The sequence below is a fragment of the Neopsephotus bourkii genome, unplaced genomic scaffold, assembly GCF_033783945.1.
Source record: "Neopsephotus bourkii isolate Nb327-2 ecotype Australia unplaced genomic scaffold, CSIRO-AGI_Nbou_v1 NB_1652, whole genome shotgun sequence".
NCBI lineage: Eukaryota > Metazoa > Chordata > Aves > Psittaciformes > Psittacidae > Neopsephotus > Neopsephotus bourkii.
This window is the reverse complement of record NW_026902126.1, coordinates 270072-291193: the sequence shown is the minus strand read 5'-3', so window position 1 is coordinate 291193 and position 21122 is coordinate 270072. Positions and strand designations below refer to the sequence as shown.

The 21122-nt window shown below is 42.5% G+C and overlaps 1 protein-coding gene across 1 annotated transcript in view; it reads left to right on the top strand.

Annotated features, from left to right (window-relative positions):
* NAA25 (N-alpha-acetyltransferase 25, NatB auxiliary subunit) overlaps positions 1-21122 on the top strand; it is a 28389-nt gene that overhangs the window by 1074 nt on the left and 6193 nt on the right. Inside the window, exons 2-18 of the mRNA XM_061374724.1 lie at positions 2191-2276; positions 2700-2838; positions 4185-4303; positions 6184-6258; positions 7068-7175; positions 7613-7691; positions 8215-8326; positions 9121-9210; positions 9549-9718; positions 10482-10594; positions 12856-13063; positions 13628-13714; positions 14737-14917; positions 15512-15611; positions 19903-20054; positions 20340-20465; positions 20772-21015. Coding sequence (XP_061230708.1) covers positions 2191-2276; positions 2700-2838; positions 4185-4303; positions 6184-6258; positions 7068-7175; positions 7613-7691; positions 8215-8326; positions 9121-9210; positions 9549-9718; positions 10482-10594; positions 12856-13063; positions 13628-13714; positions 14737-14917; positions 15512-15611; positions 19903-20054; positions 20340-20465; positions 20772-21015 — 2189 coding nt within the window. The remainder of the gene's footprint in view (positions 1-2190; positions 2277-2699; positions 2839-4184; positions 4304-6183; positions 6259-7067; positions 7176-7612; positions 7692-8214; positions 8327-9120; positions 9211-9548; positions 9719-10481; positions 10595-12855; positions 13064-13627; positions 13715-14736; positions 14918-15511; positions 15612-19902; positions 20055-20339; positions 20466-20771; positions 21016-21122) is intronic.

Below are 21122 nucleotides of genomic sequence, written 5' to 3'. Positions count from 1 at the left end.
ATCCTATGCTGTGAGAATGGTGCGGTTGTAGACTTGCATTCATGATGGTTCCAGTGAGGTGGAGGGGGATAGCTGTGTTTGGTTAGAAGAGTAAACATGCAGCTGTCTTAAAATTCACCCCATAATCACGAGTGCAGCAGCGTGGTTTGTGTTCTTGTAACAGTTTTAAGAGTTTTCCGTAGTTTTCTGTACATGCTATTGTTAGTAATGTGTGATTCTTTGTGTTATAACCTGTGTAACATCTTTAAGCCTTCTTAAAAGAAAAAGCTTGGTGAACTCAACCGACATTAAAGCAGATGATGCTGAGATGTATTTCACTGTATTCCTTTCAGAGGCAGCTTTGAAAGAGCTTTCTGCTAGTTCTAGAAAGGATTATCTGCAGTGTAAGGTTGGAATCCAGGCTTTGGTGCTGCAGAACCCAAAACAAAGTGTGTGTCCTCAAGAGGGAAACAGGACTTCACAGCAATCACAACCTGGACATGTGCAGCATGAGGCTGAAGGTCTGATTCTTGACTTAAACCAGTGTTGTGGGTTTGCACCGTGTGCCTGGTTGCTCAGGTTTCCTCGACAGCTACATTTATCTTCCATCCTGTTCTCCCTTCACCTGGAGGTTCATTCACGTGTTGCCTTTCCAGCCACTGAACATCTCCACCTCCAGACTTGCAACTAATGTAGGCTGAAGTTGCTTTCCCTTTCCCTCGAATTCCTTTGGAAGTTGCCAGTACTTTGGCTTCCAACAAACTTACTTGTTGTTAGCAAAATACAGTCTCTTTATTGTGCTGCAGTTTAGAGAAGTTTGTGGTTTATTTGATTTACCTTAAGAGAGCTGAAGTGGAGATGTTATCAGTACAGTTGTTAAGTAATCCAAGACAGGCAGTGCAGCCTGTGTGAGCTGTGCAACACAGATCCTTAAATCACAAAGTCTCTGCTGGTGTGTGAAGACATGACCAGAACGTTGTGTTCCATGGGTTTGGAACCTCTTCACTGAGAAATCCCTGCTTAAGTTTTGATGTTGAAGGTGATGCACAGGCTTTCTCAAGTTAAAACAGCTATCTAACCCATGGACAGACAGTGTCTTACAGCATCAAACTATATTTCATGCTGCAGCATTTTGTTTTGGTTGGTGTGGGCAGGCTGCCTTGCTTGAGGTTTTGTCTGCATTGTCTCAGGAGCCCAATTAGCTCCACATTAAATCTGCAGCACTTACTCGGCCATGGAAGCAAATGTGGAAGCTGCTGGCTATAAATCTCATCAGCATAGATGCACACTTTGTGCCATATCCCAGGAATTACTAAGGTCACCTCAGTAAAAGAGGTTTTTCATAATGAGAACTACAGACTTGATGAGAAAAAGATGTCAATGTAATTTCGGTTAACTCCTGTTGGCTCTGTTCAGTTTGATGGGGAGAGGCCAGGACGATGGGAGCAGACCCTTCCCTGTTGGCACCTCAGGTGCAGCTAAGCTTTTTCTGGTAGGTTTTGGTTAGGTTTTGAGGAGGGTGAGGCATAGGGCTCGTGTTCTAATCTAAAACTGCTTGTAATTGTACAGTGACGTGATGATGTGCTCAGTGGTGAACACTGAGCTGAATAAAGGAGAAAATAGTCTTGAGGCTGGGCTTTGGGGTTTCTGCAGCTGAAGCTTTACTTGGCAGTTGGATCTCCCCCAGGAAATAAAAACATTGCTGGTGAAAGATAGTGATGCTCTGTTAGGGGACACATTGGCTCTGCCTGAGGTATGGATCTTGTGGACAAGTAGGTTTACTCACTTAATGCTTTGATAGATGTTGAGTGCTTAGTTTCCAACCTGCTGCCTGTTAAAAGTCATTGAAAGTCTCCCAAAGGCACACCAAATGAATTCTAGCTTTGGCTGAAGCCAAGAGGCTCAGCATCATTGCTAGCAAAGAGCTGTTGCTGCAGAACCCGTTCTATTATGTCTCTTTTGTTGCTGTAATGATCTGTGTGGAGTAATTACAAAAGCTTGTTTGTTTGAATGACTAAAACTGGTACAGCAGATGAATACTTCATCTACAAAGTGACATGTTTCCGGAATGTTAGGCTTAGTAGTAATTGTACAAGGGAAATGGGGTTTGCACTACTGGCCTGCAGCACACACTCCACGGTAAAATTGGAGGTAGCTTTCCAGAATGGTCTTGTGTTCTGGTGTAATGCTGTGTATGTTGTTCTTCTGCAGATTATCTGGACAATGGCAATAATAAAATGGCAATCCAGCAAGCAGATAAGCTGCTCAAAAAACACAAGGATCTTCACTGTGCAAAGGTAAGTGTGACTGTGGTGCAGACCTCCTTTGGTGAGCATAGCTCTGAGGTGTGGTGTCCAGGATCTTCCAGAGACCAGCGTGTTTCCTGAGCCCTCAGGAACATCTGGGGCTGTTCTCACCCACACCGTATCATGTAGGCAGGTCTGGTCAGTTTTCAGTCTCCAGGCTGAGAGAGCTGAGTGGTGGTTGATGCCTTAGAGCAGCCTGCATGTCTGTTAAAGAAGTGCGAAGCCACACGATTGATACAGCTTGCATTTGGAAGTTTTCCTCTATGCCGTATGGATTAGAAGCCTAATAAAACCTGAAGGTCTGGAGAAGTAATGAGGTGGTTGGGCAAAGCTTCTCCCCACCAAGAATGAGAGGGTTTTCACTGGTAACTGCCAACTGTGCTCCTAACAGCTGCCTCTCCCTTGTGTCGATAGGTTCTGAAGGCAATTGGCTTGCAGAGGACTGGCAAGCAGGATGAAGCGTATGCTCTGGCACAAGAAGTAGCAGCACTTGAGCCTACAGATGATAATTCCTTGCAGGCACTCACCATCCTTTACCGGGAGATGCACAGACGTAAGCTTTCTCCTTTCCCTCTCTTCAAAATCAGAATTATTTATATGCTTCTAAAAGTATGTCACCCACAGTTTCATGGGAAACGTGCAAAGTCTGAGATTTGTGTTATTAGGATACTCGGGGGATTTAAAGGATGCTTGTTATAAATGCCTCTAAGGCTCCAGTGATCATACAGCAAAGAACCTTGTTTAGGCTTCTCATTAACACTGTTGTGTACGTAGCTCCTAAATGAATGACATGGTAATAACAATCCATCACCATCAGCCTGTGAGTTCACTTTTTAATGAAAGCCACTGGAATTTGTTGTCTGTATATGTGGTAGAGATGACAAATCACACAGGCCTTTTTTTAACCCTAAAGTTGAATTGCTGGAGCAATGGCAATGGGGTGAAACAACTTCTTTAGAAATGGCTGTTGGATATCAGTCTGCAGTACAACAGTTGCTCATGCTTTCCTAGCTTCTTTCTCTGTGTGTAGGTATATGTAGAGTTGAAGCATCATTTCTTGAATAATATGAAATGTTTCCTCTGTACGTGTGATTTCAGTATAAAGATGTCAAAAGCCTTTTGGTGATTCTAAACTTGTATAAGCATTAAGCTCAGATTTCTAACTTCTAGGTTTATAACTCAGAAAGGAAGTAGTGGGTGTCAGGCACTTCCACTTTCAGTCCTGCAAGAAAATTGTGATTAGATGGTTTATGTGTGTGTGTTGAGGATATGTAAAATGTGTGAAAGACATTAGTTTTTGAATACTACACTCAGATATGATTGTATAAGAAAAACAACTCTGGAAGGATGAAAATGTCAAAGTTTTGTGTGTTACAATACCATAAGAACTTAGTCATGACAGAGCTATTATTAAAACATACTATTAAAAAGTATTTTACTTGTTAAGACTGCTAAAATAGGCAATTGGGAAATAACAGGATATGACTAACATAAGTAAACCTGTGATAAGAGTAACTGATTTGATATTAGGTTCTGAAAATGTTCTGTGTTTTGGCACAGAATTCATGTGGAGCAGTCATTCTGCCAGGAGCAGCATCTTAATTCAATTTAATGCTCCAAAATAGATTCACTTCCTTAAGAAAAAGACTTCAGTGCTTCTGAGCAGTTCAGTTGTTGCTGTTAACTCTGGTTTGAGGTTGGTTTGTTTGGGTTTTGTGAGCCCTTTCCTCCTTTGCCTGATGTATGTAGTGTTTGGGGTCTTGGGAAGGAGAGCCATTTCTGTGGTTGATGAGTGTAATTACATTACAGTTCAGAGTATCACTGATGTTATCTTTAGGTAGCTGTGCTTTAAAATTACTCCCAAATTTGTCTTAACTCAAGCATTTGGGTTTGGTTTAGCGGAACTGGTAACTAAACTTTATGAGGCAGCTGTAAAGAAGGTTCCCAACAGTGAAGAGTATCACTCCCACCTCTTCATGGCCTACGCCAGGGTTGGTGAATACAAGAAGATGCAACAGGTATGATCAACAGTTTGTGTTCTGGTCATTTTAAGGTGTCTTCTTCTGTATATGTTACTGTTAATCACAAGTCATCTTCCAGAAAGCTCAGCTGGGTTAATGCAAAGGTTAGACTCTTATTTTTTACAGAAAGGCTTAAAAGACCATTATTTGAGGGGTGGGTTATCTGAAGACAAATGATTTCTTTTCCTTGTGTGGGGTAGGACAAAAGTTGTGCCTTTTGTGTATGTCTGATAGAAAATGTTGGTTATTTTGGGGAGGTTTTTATCGGTCTGTCTTGAAGAGTCCAGTGGTTACATATGAGCAGTGTATTATAAAGGAATTCTGGAGTAGATAGAAAAAGATGTGGCCAGATTTCTGATTCATATTTTAGACACAATTTACTCCTTAGTTTTACATTTGGGAAGAGGAATGTTGCTCATTCTCTTACCTCTGTAGTCTAATATCTAGCTAGGCTTGTATTGGTTGTAATTCATTGAAGGCAAATTAAAAAGCACTTCCTTGAAGTACATCTCAGCTGGCAGAGCAGTGTCATGCTGGTTAGTTTTATTTTCATCCCTTTCAAATTAGGTGCCTGGAGAATGCCTATAAATGGAAGATTGTTTTCAAACCATGTGTGTTCACTCTTCTGCATAAGAAAGCACAGAGAGCTGAGTAAATAAGTCCTAAACTCCCTCTTGTTCCCACTGTGTTAAGGTGACTTGAATTTTTGTGCAAATAACCAGAGGAATATATTGAGCAGAAGTGTTATCCTCCATTGTAGCCCAGCGTGCATGCTGTTTGAGTTCAAGCTGTAGGTGAAAGCTAAGTTATTAATGTACATGGAATGACAAGCCTCGTAACACAATATAAATTTCAGAGATGGGACTATGTTAATTGTGCTCCTGTCTACAGCCACACGTGGAAAAAATGCCAGTCTTACCAGATAAATAACAATATTTAACATTTATACGACCTTCTGTATGTTTAAAATGTCATATAAACATGTATCTAGTTAAGTTATCCAGACGTTGGCAGAGCAGGATTTTCCAGACTGGCCTGTGCACTCAACTGAAGGACTTAGAGATGCAAAGAGTGTGCGGATGCTGATTGATCAGAGAGTGAAAATAAACCTTAGTGTCCTAGGGTATTTCATTTGAAAGGACTGGAAAATGCAGTCTGTAGTCAGGAGATAGGCACACATGTCCATCTATGTTAGTGTACTGTATTATATGTAGTTTCTTTTAATTAATACAGATTTTATATAGGTAAAAGTGTTGTTCCTCATTATATACAGGCACTGAATTTTGTGAAAAAATGTGTGAATAACTCTGTATTAGGCTAGGAAATCTTCAGTTCTTTGACTCTGCTTTGATGCATCCAAGCTTTCAGCTCAACCTTTGCTTTTAACCACAGCTTTGCATGTTCAGGTGACCTCATGTTTCAGGTATCTTGAGTATGCGTATGTATGACATGAGTGTTGAGGGTCTGTTGCTTACATGAGGGAGGTGTGTGGTTTGCTGTGCCTTTTAGCACTGAGTGAACATTCTAGTGCAAATCAGCACTGGAAATAGCCCCTTCCTAAAGAGTAAGTTTTCTGCTTCCTCATGTAGATACCACTTCTAATTAAAGCTGGCATCTGTTTAGGCAGTCGTACTTGCACATGCTCATTGCTGTTCCCTGTCAGACCAACACAGAGTACTTCAAAACATTTTCACCCTGTTCTCTTCTTTAGCAAAGTGTTAGGATGGAAGGGCTCACAGGCTGATAAAAGTCCTCCCATGTAGTTGCTAGTTCTGTGTTGCCTCCTGCCATCATTGCTGCTTAACTTGTGTTTGTCATGAGAGCTTGTGAAAAGAGACATTTCAGGAATGATGAATACTTTGCCTTATATTTTTCAGGCTGGAATGGCACTTTATAAGATTGTACCCAAAAATCCTTACTATTTTTGGTCTGTGATGAGCCTGATTATGCAGGTGTGTACAGAATTGCAAATGAGTTGACTTTTGCTGCAGGTGCAAATATAGAAATGTTCTGAGTGGAAATATTGGGGATTATGTGTGGTTGAGTGTAACTGTATGATGCTGGGAGAAGGCCTGAGCCCTCCTCAAGTAGCACTATTGATGTGGTCCAAAATGAATGCCATAGTGTTTTAATAAAGCAACATAACTGGTCTGCCTTACCACATTTATGTAACTTGAATTCTCCTCTCTCTGGACTGTCTTTTTAGTTAGCTCGCGAACAGAACTTCAGATATCTGCAGCTCCTGAGTCAGAACTGTTCCTCTCCAACTAGGTTACAAAGGCTCTAGGAGGAAAGAAATGAGAGCTCTGAGCTTAGCATCTCTTTAAGACTGCAGAGTGTCTGCAGGAATAGACAGCAGATTGGCTGTGCTGCTGCTGGTGATAGCAGATCTGGGCGCTGTTCAGGCAGCCCAGAAGCGTTGGCCAAATACAAAATAAGCATGGGGGCATTAAACACCTTCTCTAAACCACTGTGGAATGGAAAACAATGCTGTGTTCTTGCTGTATGTTACCTGCCACATGGGTATTGTGTGCCTGAATGCGTAAGTGTGGACAATGAAATCAAGAGTAAGGTTTTCTGTGTGTCAGTAGTTTTAGGGCTGCCTTCTAACAGAGGCAGATGGCAGCTCTGAGTGTGTGGGGTTGGGAGAGGGGAACTGGAGCACCTGGGTGGGATTTTTCCTCTTTTACTGTGGCAAAAGCAATGGGAAAGACAACCCATGAAGCTGCTGAGCTGGTCCAATAACTCTTCTCTTCTTCAGTCTATTTCAGCCCAGGATGAAAACCTCTCAAAGACGATGTTTTTGCCGCTAGCTGAGAGAATGGTGGAGAAGATGGTGAAGGAGGATAAGATTGAAGCTGAGGCTGAAGTAAGGCTTGCAGATACTTTCAGCTTGATTTGGACATTACTGAGGGAATGCACTGTTAAAAGAAGTTGATTATTGTAACAGTTTTCCAAGATAACAATCAGTAGTGTCCTGGAAGTCCACATGAATGTAGTGGGACAGAAGGAGCAGAGGGTTGAGAGGGATTTGGAATCCTGTGGCCAAGGAAATACTTTGGCACTTGATTTGACTGATGAAGCATTTGATTTTGCTGCCTGGGAGGCCCCAGGAGAAACTTCAGGACCGAGAATGGAAAAAAGACCTGAATTCCTGAATGCTCCACCCTCAGGGATGCTAAAGATAGCTTTGCAGGCCTGGCTATCTCTTCTTCTAATGACAGGAACACAAGCCTCTTTATTTCTTGGCACACCTGGGTCTTGTTTTACTAGCAAATTTCATTGCACTCTAATCTTTCTTTTAAGGTCGAGCTGTACTACATGATCCTGGAACGTTTGGAGAAGTATAAGGAAGCCTTAGATGTTGTGAGAGGAAAACTGGGAGGTAACTTATTCTGTCCATTAATCATCAGAGTTGTGTGGAGGGCACAGCGAGTTCTCCTTTGCTTCAGGCTTGTCCACTGCCCAAAAAAAGTAAGAAAGCTGTAGGAAGCCTGACTCTTGGCATCAGTTTCAAACATTGATGCAAACTGTGGAGGTGCTCTTGTGCAAGCTGGTTTTACCCACCTGATTATGGTATTTTAAGTGTTATTTGTTAATGAACTTAGCAGCAGTGTGCTTAGCAGTAGTAAATTGATAGCATATTCGTTTGTAGCTGCCATCTTCCAAAGAGGTTGCTAATATCTTACTTTTTTGAGGGTTTTCTGGGCGATTAAAATGCACTTCCAGTTTTAAGGAATTGGGATGTAAAAGCTTCCATAGGAGACTTGTCCTTTCTGTCCTTTGAGGGCCTCTCTTCTTTTACACTTACTAATTTGCATCCTGGGCTATAATAAGAAGCTTTCTGCAGAAAGTAGAGAAGGAAATGCATTGATTAAATCAAACTTGCCCTTCTGTTTTTAATATAGAGAAGCTGACAAGTGAGCTCCAAAGCCGTGAGAACAAGTGTATGGCAATGTACAAGAAGCTGTGTAGGTGGCCAGAGTGCAACGCGCTGTCGAGAAGGCTGCTGCTGAAAAAGTGAGATTACATTTCTATTCCAAAAACATGGGAGAAAAATTCCTGCCTGGCTGTGAATTGCCTTGTTCAGTGGGTTTGTAAATGGTGGTTAAGCCAGAACATCGGAATCTCCAAGCATTTCCAAATGTTTGCAGAGGGATGGAATGTTAAAGGATGTGGTGACAGGGAGGGCCAGTTGCTTCTTTTTGAAGGCTGACTTTAGCAACATGTAAATGCAAATTGTGTTTACCTCCTTGTTTCTAAAGTCTGTGCTGCTGGTGCAGCTCTGTCTTTCATGGTGGGAAAGGAAGAGAGCTGCATTTACATTTAATTTTCTGGAACCTCATTTCTCTCACTTGGCCAGACTTCATCCTGGGAAATGCTTTGAGCAGATGCATCAAGAGGGAGTGTACTGATATGAATGAATCTGTCTCTTAGAACTGTCAAGAGAGATTTGTTGTTTGCTTTTTGTATTTAGTTGTGAGTTAAACACAGAAGAGAAATTTTTGCCTTAGCATTTTGGGGATATTAATGTGCTCTGACTGGATTATGAATGTTAAGAGGAGAGAGTTTGTAGCTTGCCTCAGTTTTGTGTTGAAATTGTTTCCTTTAATACACTTCAAGAATTCAGGACAATGATGGCTCATAAGATGTGAGACCTTTTTGAGGAGAAATGATTCTTATTACAGTTGTTTTTTCTTATTATGAATATGGCTATTCCTTAAATCCAGCTTTTGCAAGGAATGCCATTTTAGCAGTAAGTTACTGTTTTGGCAATTCCCTAAACTTTGTCCTGTGCCTGATGTTTGTTTCAGCTCAGATGATTGGCAGTTTTACATAACTTACTTTGATTCAGTGTTTCAACTCATTGATGAATCCTGGACACCTCCACCAGAAGAAGAGCAGTAAGTTGACAGCTTTACTGTTGATTTGGTTCCTTTTGTGCTACAGTGAATTGTTTCTATTCATATATTCAGCACCGCACTGTCTGTGTCTTTTGGATGACTTCTTGACATCAGACCCTAAGCGATGTGTCCTTCCTACTCTGTGTTGGATACTGGCAATAGTTTATTGGAAAGCACTGTTTAAATAGTGGTTTGTACTCTATAGAACTCTTCCAGTGCTTACTTTCCTGGTGATAAGTTAAAGAATCCATCATGCCAGATTTCCTTAAGAGGAATGCCCTGAACATGTGTTATCAGTGAGAAAAATCAAAGAACCTTTTGTCTCTTTACCTGCACAGCTCTTTGGAAGGAGAGGTACATTATTCTATAGAGCAAGCTGTGAAATTTATAGAAGAGAGGATAACAGAAGAATCTAAGAGCTCTCGGCCGCTTCGTGGACCATATTTAGCTAAACTGGAGCTGATCAGACGTTTGCGATACAGAGGTTGTAATGATGAGTATAAACTAGGTAAGAGCCACTTAAGTAGGTGGTGAATTGATCTTTTGGAGAGAACACAAACTCAGAACAAGCTCTTTGTTAAATCACTGAGTTAAATACTATTTCTGTTATGGAAATGTATGTGCTGTTTGTATGTAGAGTTTTGAAAGCATTAGAAGATGAGCTTTGAAGAAGGGCAGGTAGTTCCCAGCTACTCCAGGGCTTGTACAAGAAAGCAGGGAACCTTTCTAAAGGGCATTTCTAAAGAGCACACAGTCACCGATACGACAGTGAAAAGCTCATTCCTGATGCACTGCTTTTGTAGAAAGCCCTGCTGTCACACTGTGGTCTCAACGTAGTTTTTCAGTTCAACTTTTTAGCAGTAGCACCAGGTTTTACTTTTTGAAAACACTGCATTTAAAAATCACATTTAGGGAATTGGTGAGGGACAGAATGTGATTAGAGCCACACCTGTGGTAATTACTACTTCCTTTTGTATTTCCATCCAGCCGTAAGTTGCTGTTAGATAAGCAGAGGCCTGTTATGCTGAGCTCTTATCTGCCAGAGTAGCTTGAATGAAGCTCTTGGGGTTTTTTTTTCATGTGTCCTTGGTTACCAAAGACATTGAACCTCTCAAAATCTGCAGTAGTGCAGCTCTCTTATCTAATCACTATGTACTCTCAAAGTGTGTGTGTGGGGGGGAAGGCATTAACAGAGTTTTCTTATGTTCAGTGATGTTACAGATTCAACTTTTAACACAGCATATTAAAAAGACGAACTGGCTTTTTCCTAGGTGATCCAGAAGAACTAATGTTCCAGTACTTCAAAAAATTTGGGGACAAACCCTGCTGTTTTACTGATCTCAAAGTATTTGTGGATCTCCTCCCATCCAACCAATACACAAAGGTAAGGAAAGCTAAAGAAGTGGTGGCAGGAACTGCAGCGCTTGTTTGTACTGTGATCCCTTTATCTTAAAGTACCTGTGGTTCATATTCAAAGACCTGAAACATCAATTTCTTTTACCTTCTTTTTGAGATTCAGAGAACTCTTTGCAATGTAGAAAATGCAATGAACATCTGAATACACTGAGCAATTTCATTCTGAGGAGTTCTATTGCAGACTAAAAGCTGAGTTTGATCCTGCAGGTTCTCAGACCTAATGTCATATACATTTGGCCTTTTTACTACCCTTCGAAGGTGTCAGGGTGCTTTGGGGTGATCTTGGTTGAATTCTCATCTCTTGTAGTGAAAAGCTCTCTAGGAATTGCAGTTCAGTTAATGAGCTGTGTGATAAACTCATTTTAAATGAGTAGTCTCTCATCACTTTTTGTTTATAGATCACAGCTTACAAACTGGAGTAATGTAGCACTACAGAAAGCCCATCCTGGTCATCCCTCTGGGTTCTCTTTGCTGTATTCTGTAACTTGTTCTACAGAGACATCCTCCTCTTTCCCTTCCCATCCCATCCATCACTTGTTTTTCCCATTAAAGTTACATGTTTAACGGGAAAAATCTGCTCCCTCATCAGTGCAGACAGGGTCTCACAGAGATGTTTTGGTTCTGCTGCAGTGCTAAGGAGTGGACATGTTGATACTGATCAAGGGGTGATCCAGAGACCTGTGGCAGCTTTTCCAGACCCTCTCTCTGTAACCAGCTGTCTTTCAGTTAAAGCCTATTTGTGCAGAGTCACGAGCAGCTCTTTGAGTGACTTCAGCCATTGGGAATCCTGCCACTCACCCCATTGTTCTTCTGAGCCATTATGTGAAGTTATCAGAGCTGGGGAGGGCTGGACACAGAATCCTGGATCAGCCAGAGGCGGCTGATAAAATGGAAATGGAATGTAGGTAGTGGTGGTGTTTATCTTAGGTTATTAGAATACTTTTTGACTGCTAATGTAGGCTCTTCCTGCAGCCTCACTGCTAGTGAGAATGGTAGTCCCTGTACATGTGGGTTGCTGATGATGTTTTATGTTAAAAGGTGTGGTTTTACCCCACTAGTAAGAGATGTGGTCAGAAGGAGATTTAACTTGTAGTTCTGGAAATGGTGATGCCATTGCAAGGTAGCCCTGAAGTACTAAATAGATTTAATCCTAATTTTCCAATATATAAATCCTAAACCTGGAGAAAGGAGGGAAATTATCTTAAAAGTTGAGGCAACAGTTTTGTCACAGTGCTCATAAAACCATGACTTTGAATAAATGCTCTAAAATGTTCTGATCAGCCTTAAACCTGCTGCTGAATTAGTGACTATGTCATCTTGTGTCATACTGAGAATATGGGGATCTTGCAAGGCCACTAGGCACACCAGATGTTGCAGTGATTATTTCTGGACTATCAGTCTTGATTTCCTAGAGGCATAAATTGGAGCATGTGGCCCAGTGATTTGTTTGACCTTGCTCAGCTTGGCAGAATCTCAAACCGAAAAGATTTGTCAGCACAATCTACATTAAAGGCTATGGGGAAAACTGGAATTTGTTGCATGGAGCCTGGTGTTCCTCCTAGCTAGCTTTTTGTCATGGTTTTTTTCTTCAGGCTTCCATTCGATGCCATTCTTGTGTTTCGGTAAAGCTGAATTCATTGCCTTTAACTCAGTTTGAAGTCTGTAAACATTGTTGGATTTTAGGGCAATGTCCAGCCCTGGCTGTGTGTTGTGAGAACTCTGCTGCCTCCTGTTAACATTGTAAACAAGGAGAGGCTGCTTTTCCTACAAGTGAGTTCAAACCAGAAGTCGTGAATCAAAGCTGACCTCACTGGGGCCAGCGCACGACTTCAGGGCTGAGAGAAAACGTAGCAGCTCATCGAAGCCCACCATTCCCTGGCAGTGTGATGGGAAGCCGTTCAGTAACTCATTATTTTAATTGCATATGTTATTACTGAGAGTGTTAACAGGTGCTTGAACTCCCTCGTGTGTCAGTGGATTGGAAAGTTGCCTGGGATTTATTTTTTCCCCTCCATCTGTTTGATGAAATGCCCTAAAAGCTACTGAATGCAACCAGAACTGTGTGCTCAGCACCTTTCAAATTATATATAAATAAAAAGCATTGAAGCCAGCTCTTTAACCATGAATTCAGTGTGATGGCAGGGTTGATGCTGACAGTTCCACCTTGATTTAAGGGAGGAAGTGATGGCCAGCTGCCCTGCAGACTCACCAGCAGTGTTTCTCTTCCAGTTCATCAGCCAGTTGCTGGCAGTAATCCCTCTATCAGCAGCAGCAGAGGGTGAACTCTCACTGCCGAGTGACATCAAGGCTCTGCAGCAGCACTTGTGTGTGGTGCAGCTCTCCAGGTTGCTCGGTATCTATCACTCCATGGAGAAGAAGCAGAAGCTGGCTGTGGTGCAGGAGTTGATGTTGAGATACCGCCATGGACTGGAGTTTGGTGAGGAAAAGCTTGAAACTGATGTTGCAGTTCACTGCAGAGCTTTTTCATGGGGATGGAGCAGCACAGATGCTGGTGGCACTGGTTGTGCTGCTTGATTATGCTTTGCTTTCTCCTGTATGATGCTACCCTTGGGACAAGCTGAATTATCTTTTTCCTTTAATGGTTTTACTTTCTAGTCACGTATCTTAAAGATGAGACATTGCTGGTTCATTCAGATGGCACATTTGTATCTATGCAAAGCTGCCTGTGCCTTTAAGCAAAGCCAGGCTTAACCATTGGTGTACACAGGACAAATACACCCCCAAGGATATTAATTTGTAAATCTTGCAGCTGTAGGAGTGTCTTTTCTTCTTCCAGCAGATGTCAACATGTGAAGTGGCCCGAAGTCCACTCATGTGATGAGCAAATGCATTACGTGTATAGAGTTGTTGAAGTTTTTAAGAGAGCTCTGGATTTTATATGTTAAACTGTGGTTATCTGCCATTTGGTAACACTGACGGTGTGAGAAGCACCTGACAGCAGTGTCAGCAATTCAAGGGTAACTTTCTTCTTTCTTTTTAGGGAAGTCTTGTTTGAAAACTGAATTGCAGTTCTCAGACTATTACTGCCTGCTTGCAGTTCACCTCCTGCTTGACCTGTGGCTGGAAGGTACGGTCCTAAAAGTGTGACTTGCTTAATCCCACCCTGGATGGCTGTCACAGGGAGGCTGTGTCCCTGTGGCCAATGTGTGTACCTGGCAGGGCTTGTTTAGGCCTGTAGTTTTGTGGGTTTTTTCCTCAATACGAGGTATTTCAGGAGTCCCTCTATCAGGTTGGTGTTTGAGCTGAATCTCACTGACCTCTAAAGGGATTTAATTACTCAGATTAATCCATATAAGCCCTGGCAGAGCCTTGACTCCTGTAGCTCAGTACTGGCTGTCTTCAGGAGCTTGTTCCAAGTTTCCCATGTAGGGAATGTTTTCTCTGCCTTTGCACAACTTATGCTGACAGCTCCTTTCTGGAATTGGAGTTGTTTTGAGAGCATTTCTTTCCCTCCCTGAAATACTTTGTCTTTTGGATCCCTTGCTTCTAAACCTCCTGCTGGGACCTGTTGCCCTGTGTTGAGTATTCCTGTACTCCACATCTGCTTTGCCTGTTAGTCTCCCAGTCCCACAGAGTCAGTCTCCAGTGGTGGCTGTCCATGGGCACTGTTTGTATTCCCATCCTTCAGAGTAGCTTTCCTTTATGCTTTTCTTTCCTGGGGAAGATTTAGTCTTTAACCTGAGTAAATCCATGGTCAGATTCCTGGCAGGCGACCAGTGGAGTGTTGAGTTCCTGGCTCTGTGCTTCTCTCTTGCATGATGCTTGGGAGTGCTCTGTATGTATAGGCTAAAAATCCTGAACAGTCCAGGATTCATCAGAGAAGGTCCCTTAGTGTAGTGATCTCACGTGTGAGGGTTGTGCTCTGCAGAGATACGAGCTAGATATTCCCTGTGAAGTTATTCCTCCACCTTTCCCTCCAGGAGCAGCTGTAGTGTGTTATGTTCAAGAGCAGCAGTGTGGCTGATGAATGCTGTCTGCATGTTTAAATGCATTATGAGAGGAGTGTAACATAAGGAAGCTTCAATGCCAAAGTGAATTGTGCTCTGTTTAGTGCCTCTCTCATCATTCCTGTTTTGTCTTTGTCACCAGGTGAAGAGACAGCTGTGTGGCAGTGCCTGACCCTTTTAGAAGAAGGGTTATCTCATAGTCCTTCTAATGCTCAGTTTAAATTGCTGCTCATTCGAATCTACTGCAGGCTTGGTGCATTTGAACCTGTTGCAGAGCTCTATTCCAGCCTTGATGCAAAGCACATACAGCACGACACCATCGGGTGGGTAGTATATACTGAGAATAATTGGTGATGGTGACCCTCCGGTGATCACTCCCAAGATCTGCAGTTTCCTTTGCTCCCCAAAGTTAGCACATCATGGATTTTCATACAGTGTCCTGTAAAAGTGTGTTGGAATTTTGAGAGACACATGTACTGTGTATGCTCCCCTTCTTGTGGAGGATCTTTCCTGTGTGGTTCTGATCTGGTTTGGGTTTTCAGAGTATTAACTAGGGGGAATATGAAAGAAGCTTGTGAAATGTATGTCTCAATTCCAGTCATAGCTTGGTGTTCCTGCTTGTGTTACTGCTCAGCAGAGCTTGGGGGTGCTAGTGAAAACAAACACATGAAATGGCCTTGCCTTGCTTAGTGTGTTGTGGGTATCTATGTCAAGCTCTTGCACATTTAAGGCGGGTGGAGTAACTCTGAACCCCCACATACTGGTTTTAAAAGCCTGAATTTTAACATGAATGTTCATATCTCTGTTACATCTCCAGACTGTGCGTTAAAGCTGGGCTCTGCAGAGCTGTGTTTGAAGTTCAGGTTTCCCCAGGGCTGTGTGTGCTGGTGTTTGACTTGTGCTGTGTTGTGTTGCAGCTACCTTCTGACGCGCTATGCAGAGGCACTGGGCCACTACGCTGCTGCATCCCAATCCTGCAATTTTGCACTCAGGTTTTTCCACTCCAACCAGAAAGATGTAAGTTGAAAGAAACCTGTGTCCTTTAGCAGAGCAGTGTGTCAAGATGCCTTACAGAAGCCTAATGTAAGGGCTTACGGAAATGTAGTGGTTGATAACAAGATAACAAAGAGGAATAATATGCGTGCAACTTTGTAGTAAAGGTTGCCTCAACTTGTGTTTCTTGTTGCAAGGATTTGTAACTTACTGTTACATGGGGCTTTGTTTTAGCTTTCTATTTATAAAAGCCAGTTTTAATGCTCCTCACAAAAAAACAGATCTGATGACTTTTAAATGAATGGATTGTGATTTTATGCAATAATTGAAGTGAAATGTCATGTGGCAAATAAATCCTGGTGTTACAGCACTTTGAAAAGGCATACAGCAGCCAGGGATAGTGGGTGAAGATGGTTGTGGCATACCTATGAATCCCTTATGTTCCAGTCACTGAAGCTGCATGTTCTAGTGATGGCTGTCTTGGGCACACAGGGATAGTGGGGAATGCACATCACTTTTAAAAGGCAGGGAAAGCAGGAGAAACAAGGTGGGAGGATTTCAGAGGGGGAAAACGGTCTGGAAGTCTGAGCTTCACTGAAGGCAGAGCAGAGCCCATGACTAACTGCATTATTTTGAAGTGATATGATTGAATTGCAAAACCTGGCCTTGAGCTAGTGGGAACTACCTGTTTTATTCAGGTCACCCCTAAAAGTGATGTGAATGAAAAAAAAGTTGTCTTGAATGTGACAGTCTTAGCACTGGAATGGAAGACATAGTGGAGAGTAGCTGAATTCCTCTAAAGAGATGGGGTGCTTCCTAAAATGCACACTGAGCCCTGGCATCTCTCCTGCTTCAGCTTGCTGATTAGTAACTGGACTTGTCAGTGATCTTATTTGGGAATTACACTCTACATCCTGATCCATTCATAGGGAAAATACCAATTCTGGTTGAGAATTCCCATGGAATCCATGAAAAATGGGCTAGGTAGGAGAGCAACACGCTTTTGAGGCTTGCTGGAAATTAATTGAGCAGATAGGAAGAGAAATAGTCCAGAACTGTAGCAGGGAAGTATATGCATGTCAGACAATCTCTCTAAAACTTACAAGGCAGTTCCATTCTGAGAAGTGGGTCTAGATCCAATATGTTTATATTTTACAGTTTGAATGCTATTGAGAGGTAGGTGAAGCAAATGACTTTTTCTTTACTTTGTAAGACCCAAAGGTGCAATCCAGTTGTAACTCTGCCCGTCACCCACAGGCAAAGTTGCTCTTAAGTCTTTGCAGCCATACAGCTTGCTGTCCCACTATCCCAGCAATAAATAGAAACACAGGACTTGTCTGTACTGAGTAGTAAGAGATGTCAAAGATGCTGACACAGTAATCCCTCAGGAAAAGTACCTTTGCTGTGTTGGCAGTCCACATTATTCCTATGTACAAGATACCAGCTGCCATTTGTCTGTGCCTGGAAGGTAGATGCTGTTACCTGTGTCTGACAAATTTTACTATAGTGAGCAGGAAGAGCACATGGATTGTACAACGGGAACTCGCTCTTGTCTGCATCCCTCATTTGCTCATTCTTTTAAGTGCTCATTCTACTTGCTGAGAGTCTTTGGATTCCTGGGTGCTGTGGTGAAGCCCTGGATCCAGGCAGCTTTCTCTTACATGTCTGTTGTGGTAGTAGTGGCTTTATATTTGTTGGGTTTTCTTTTTACCCCCTTTTTTAAAAGTCATTTGGTGGATATTAATGAAAAGCGTATCTGGAACCAGCTGCCAGAATGAGATGCATGACTGCTGGGTGCCACATGGAAGAAGTGGAACTGAAAAGCTACTGGATGTGATTTGTCCGCTTGAGAACACTGTGCTGTAAAGCATCAAGAAATCACCTTTCCCTGGAAAGCAAGCTGAAGTAATGTCAGGTGTGGTTACCTTGGAAGAAGAGTATTCTCTTCGGCATGAATAATGATGGTGCTTGTAGCAGAGAAGAGCTGGTTGTTTCCAGTAGCTCGACATCTGCACACAGATGAAGACAGCCAGGTTCCAAATGCTGTTGCCAGGAAATCGCTACTCAATTTGTGTTCTAGAAATCCTGAGGGGCCTGACCTGCCTCACTACTACAGCTTTAAAGGTTGAAACTGCAAAGTGGTGCAATCGGCATTATGTACTTCATGCTGCAAGATAAGGATGTGACTGGAATAGACTCGCATCATGATTCATCTTGAAGACAGAGTATTGCAACCAAAAGACCAGGGTAGCCAAACCTCTTGTGTTCTGGATGCTTCCAGTATCACCTTAAGATCATTTTAATTGGGAAATGCATCAAAATCGGTACTAATTGGCAAATACCAAGTGTCCTTTGAGCTTACTGCAAGGTGCAAATTATAGGAAGTGGAGGGCTTAGTTCAGTGTAGTGTTCACTAAGGATGGTGATATGACAAGACTGGAGATGAAAAAAGGGGTTCTTTACCATAAAATATGTCCTACGTCTCACCAGGTCAGAATCTGCTACCAGTTTCTGTGCTGCTGTGATTCTACTGGGGTTGCCCCTTTGTACTCAGGGTCCTGATACCAGTTTCTCATTTGAGTCCCATAACAGCATCTAACTGCAATGTTAAAGGAAGACTGTCCTTCAGAAGTTACCTTTTGACATCATTTGAGATACTGCCTGCTCTTGAGGCTGATGCTGGAGGTAGCTGAAATGTCTGCTGCAGCACAGAGAATGTGTCCTGCAGCACACTGTGCGTGGGATTCTGCCTACAACAGGAAGTGTGAGGTATAAACCAAGTGCTCTGGCATAAAAATACAGCTCCTGATTCAGACTGTTTGCTTTGGAGAAATCAGTTTTCCTTCTGACTTGCTGAACTTCGCAGCCTGAAATGAATCCTGTTTAAGAATGGGTCCCATGAGTAACAGCCATCTAGGATGCTGTGCAGTCCTGACATAGTATTTCTGCTCTGGGAGAGGATGCCAAGGACAGGGAGGAGAGAGAAGGCAGTATTGCTATATTTAAGCAAAACTAAAAGGCAACTTTCTCTGTCTCGAGATAGTCCTCCTTTAACTATGCAGAATCACAAGTAATTTCTCTAATTTTCTTGTGTCCGTCCGTCTTTAATTTCTCCAGATACTGCAGGCACACAGAGCACCAACGTGTCCCATGGGGATTTAAAAACCACGTGGATGCAGTTGACTTAGCACCCATAGCGCAGCCCTCAGCCTGACAATGAACTCTGCAAGGCTGTTTATCACAGGGTACGTTGCTGACTATTTGGCATATTTTTTCCATACAGTGCAAATGACCAAATTTCTTAGGGGAAAGAAAAAGATAGAGCACACCTAAAAGCCATTCCTGATTTTGGAGGGAAGGAAAAAAGGTGGCTTTCATCTATGAGTGCTAGCTTCTGGTGTCTCAGAGCCTTCCAGATAGGTTGGGTCTACTAATACCATATAAAGTTGAGTTGAGCAAAGGCCTTTTTTTGTGCTTCTCAGTGCATTTCCTAGTCTTGTTCAGAAGGAAATCCTTGACTTGCCAGAATTTCTCAGTTGTGGAGTAATTCTGATGTAAGAAATGCAGCTGTCTGTCTTGACTGGGAGCATGAATAGTTCACTCTGTCTCTACAGGGAGAAAGTTTCATTAAAACCTAGTGCTTGTCTGCTTCACATCACTGGGCTGATGTGAAATACTAGCTGTGTGCCTTGTGTTGCTGCAGTTCATCAGAGGGGAAGCAAACTGTCCCATGGACCCTGACAGTTTCCTTTGGTGTTTAGGTTGTATTGTAATGCGTACACACTGTGTGATGTTACCTTGTGATGCTGTACTGAAAAATCTTAATAAAAAGGAGAAACAAAAAACCAAATGTGTGAGTAATTCTTTTTAATCTGTGTTGTGGTAACACGTGATGCACATCCAGGTCAGTGCTAGAAAATCTGGGGTGTATTTATTTTGCCTGGAAGTACTTCTCACAATGAAAGAATGGTTTAATCATTTGAATAACGCAGAGATAGAGAGAGAGGAAAAAAAAAAGCCTTCCAAAATCATCTCTCCCCTCTAAGCATTTATCAGTCTCAGTGGTGACAGCAATGTGATGTACCTTAGTGCTGGTTTGGTTGGTTGGTAAACCACCTGCCTGGTAGAGCATTTGGGTGTTCTCAAAGTAGCAAAACTGCTGGGGTGACTTGGACAAGCAGAAGTGCCAGATTCTGTCCCTCTGGGATAATGACAACCACAGAAATGCAGTTTCTTGGCAGTGGCCTTGTTGAACTCTGGTTGTTCTGAATGTATGCAAGTCACTAATACAGGGACAACGTGTGTTCTCTTCCAGACCTCAGAATATATCATTCAAGCCTACAAGTACGGTGCGTTTGAGAAGATCCCGGAGTTCATTGCGTTTCGAAACAGGCTGAACTCTTCCCTTCACTTCGCACAAGTTCGCACAGAGAGGATGCTCTTGGACCTCTTACTTGAAGCAAACATGTAAGTGCAGCACCTTGAACCTGGAAAAACTGGGAAATTTGTGCCTAAGCAGATCATTGGCCAAGTGGGACTTGGTGAGTTGCACTTGCAGCTCGAAGGGCAGAAACCTGTGTGCTGCCTCTTTCTGCATCTACTTTGCTCTCCCCTTTGGTGTCCTTGCTCATACTATGTATGTGTTAACACTTCTGACATCATAAGAGTTGACAGTGTAGAGAATGCGCTCTGTTAGTGAGCTGTTTCCAGTGATCAAATGTTTGATCTCATGTCACTTGTTCTTACGTGCAGATCAACCAGTTTAGAAGAAAGTATAAAGTCCATGAGTCTGAGCCCAGAGGAGGATGACATTCCTTGGAATGATCTGCGTGACAACAGAGACCTGACAGTCTTGTTTAACTGGGATCCAAAAGACAGGTGAGTAGAAACACCCTCAGCTCTAGAGTCACACCTTCTCCTTACACATGGCAAAGAAAATCCTTTGAGGGGAGCTGCTGTATTGGAATGTTCCCTGGGCTGGCTACCTGCACACTTACCAAGCATCACTCATCATTTCCAGCAGTGCTGCCTTTTGACATATTAATACAGTTCTCTGAGTTTCTGCCCACTCTTTCCTCTTCATACAATGTTAAATAACTTTGGGAAGGCTTTTGTGCCTGAGTGAAGCTAGCTGCTTTGCACAGTTGAAGCATTTGCCTGAAAACATTTGGTGCCTTTCTCTAGGAACATTTCTGAAGAACATAAGAAACTCTCTCTGGAGGAAGAAACCATGTGGTTGCGAATCCGGTCTTTAACTTTAAGGCTAGTAAGCGGACTCCCAACTCTTAGTCACACTATTCAACCAAAGAACTCTGAAAAGACTGCAGAGAACGGCGTCTCATCCAAGATTGATACAATCCGATCCCTGCTCCAGCAGTTGGAAGCGGCAGTGGATTCAGGGAAGAAGTTTCTAGAACAAAAAATTCAGGTACCCATTAAGGAAAAAGCTATCCCCAAATATTAAGTGAACGTGAATGCAAGCAGAGAAACTGAATGCATCTTGTAACGTCCAGCAGGCTGCAGAATGCACTTAAC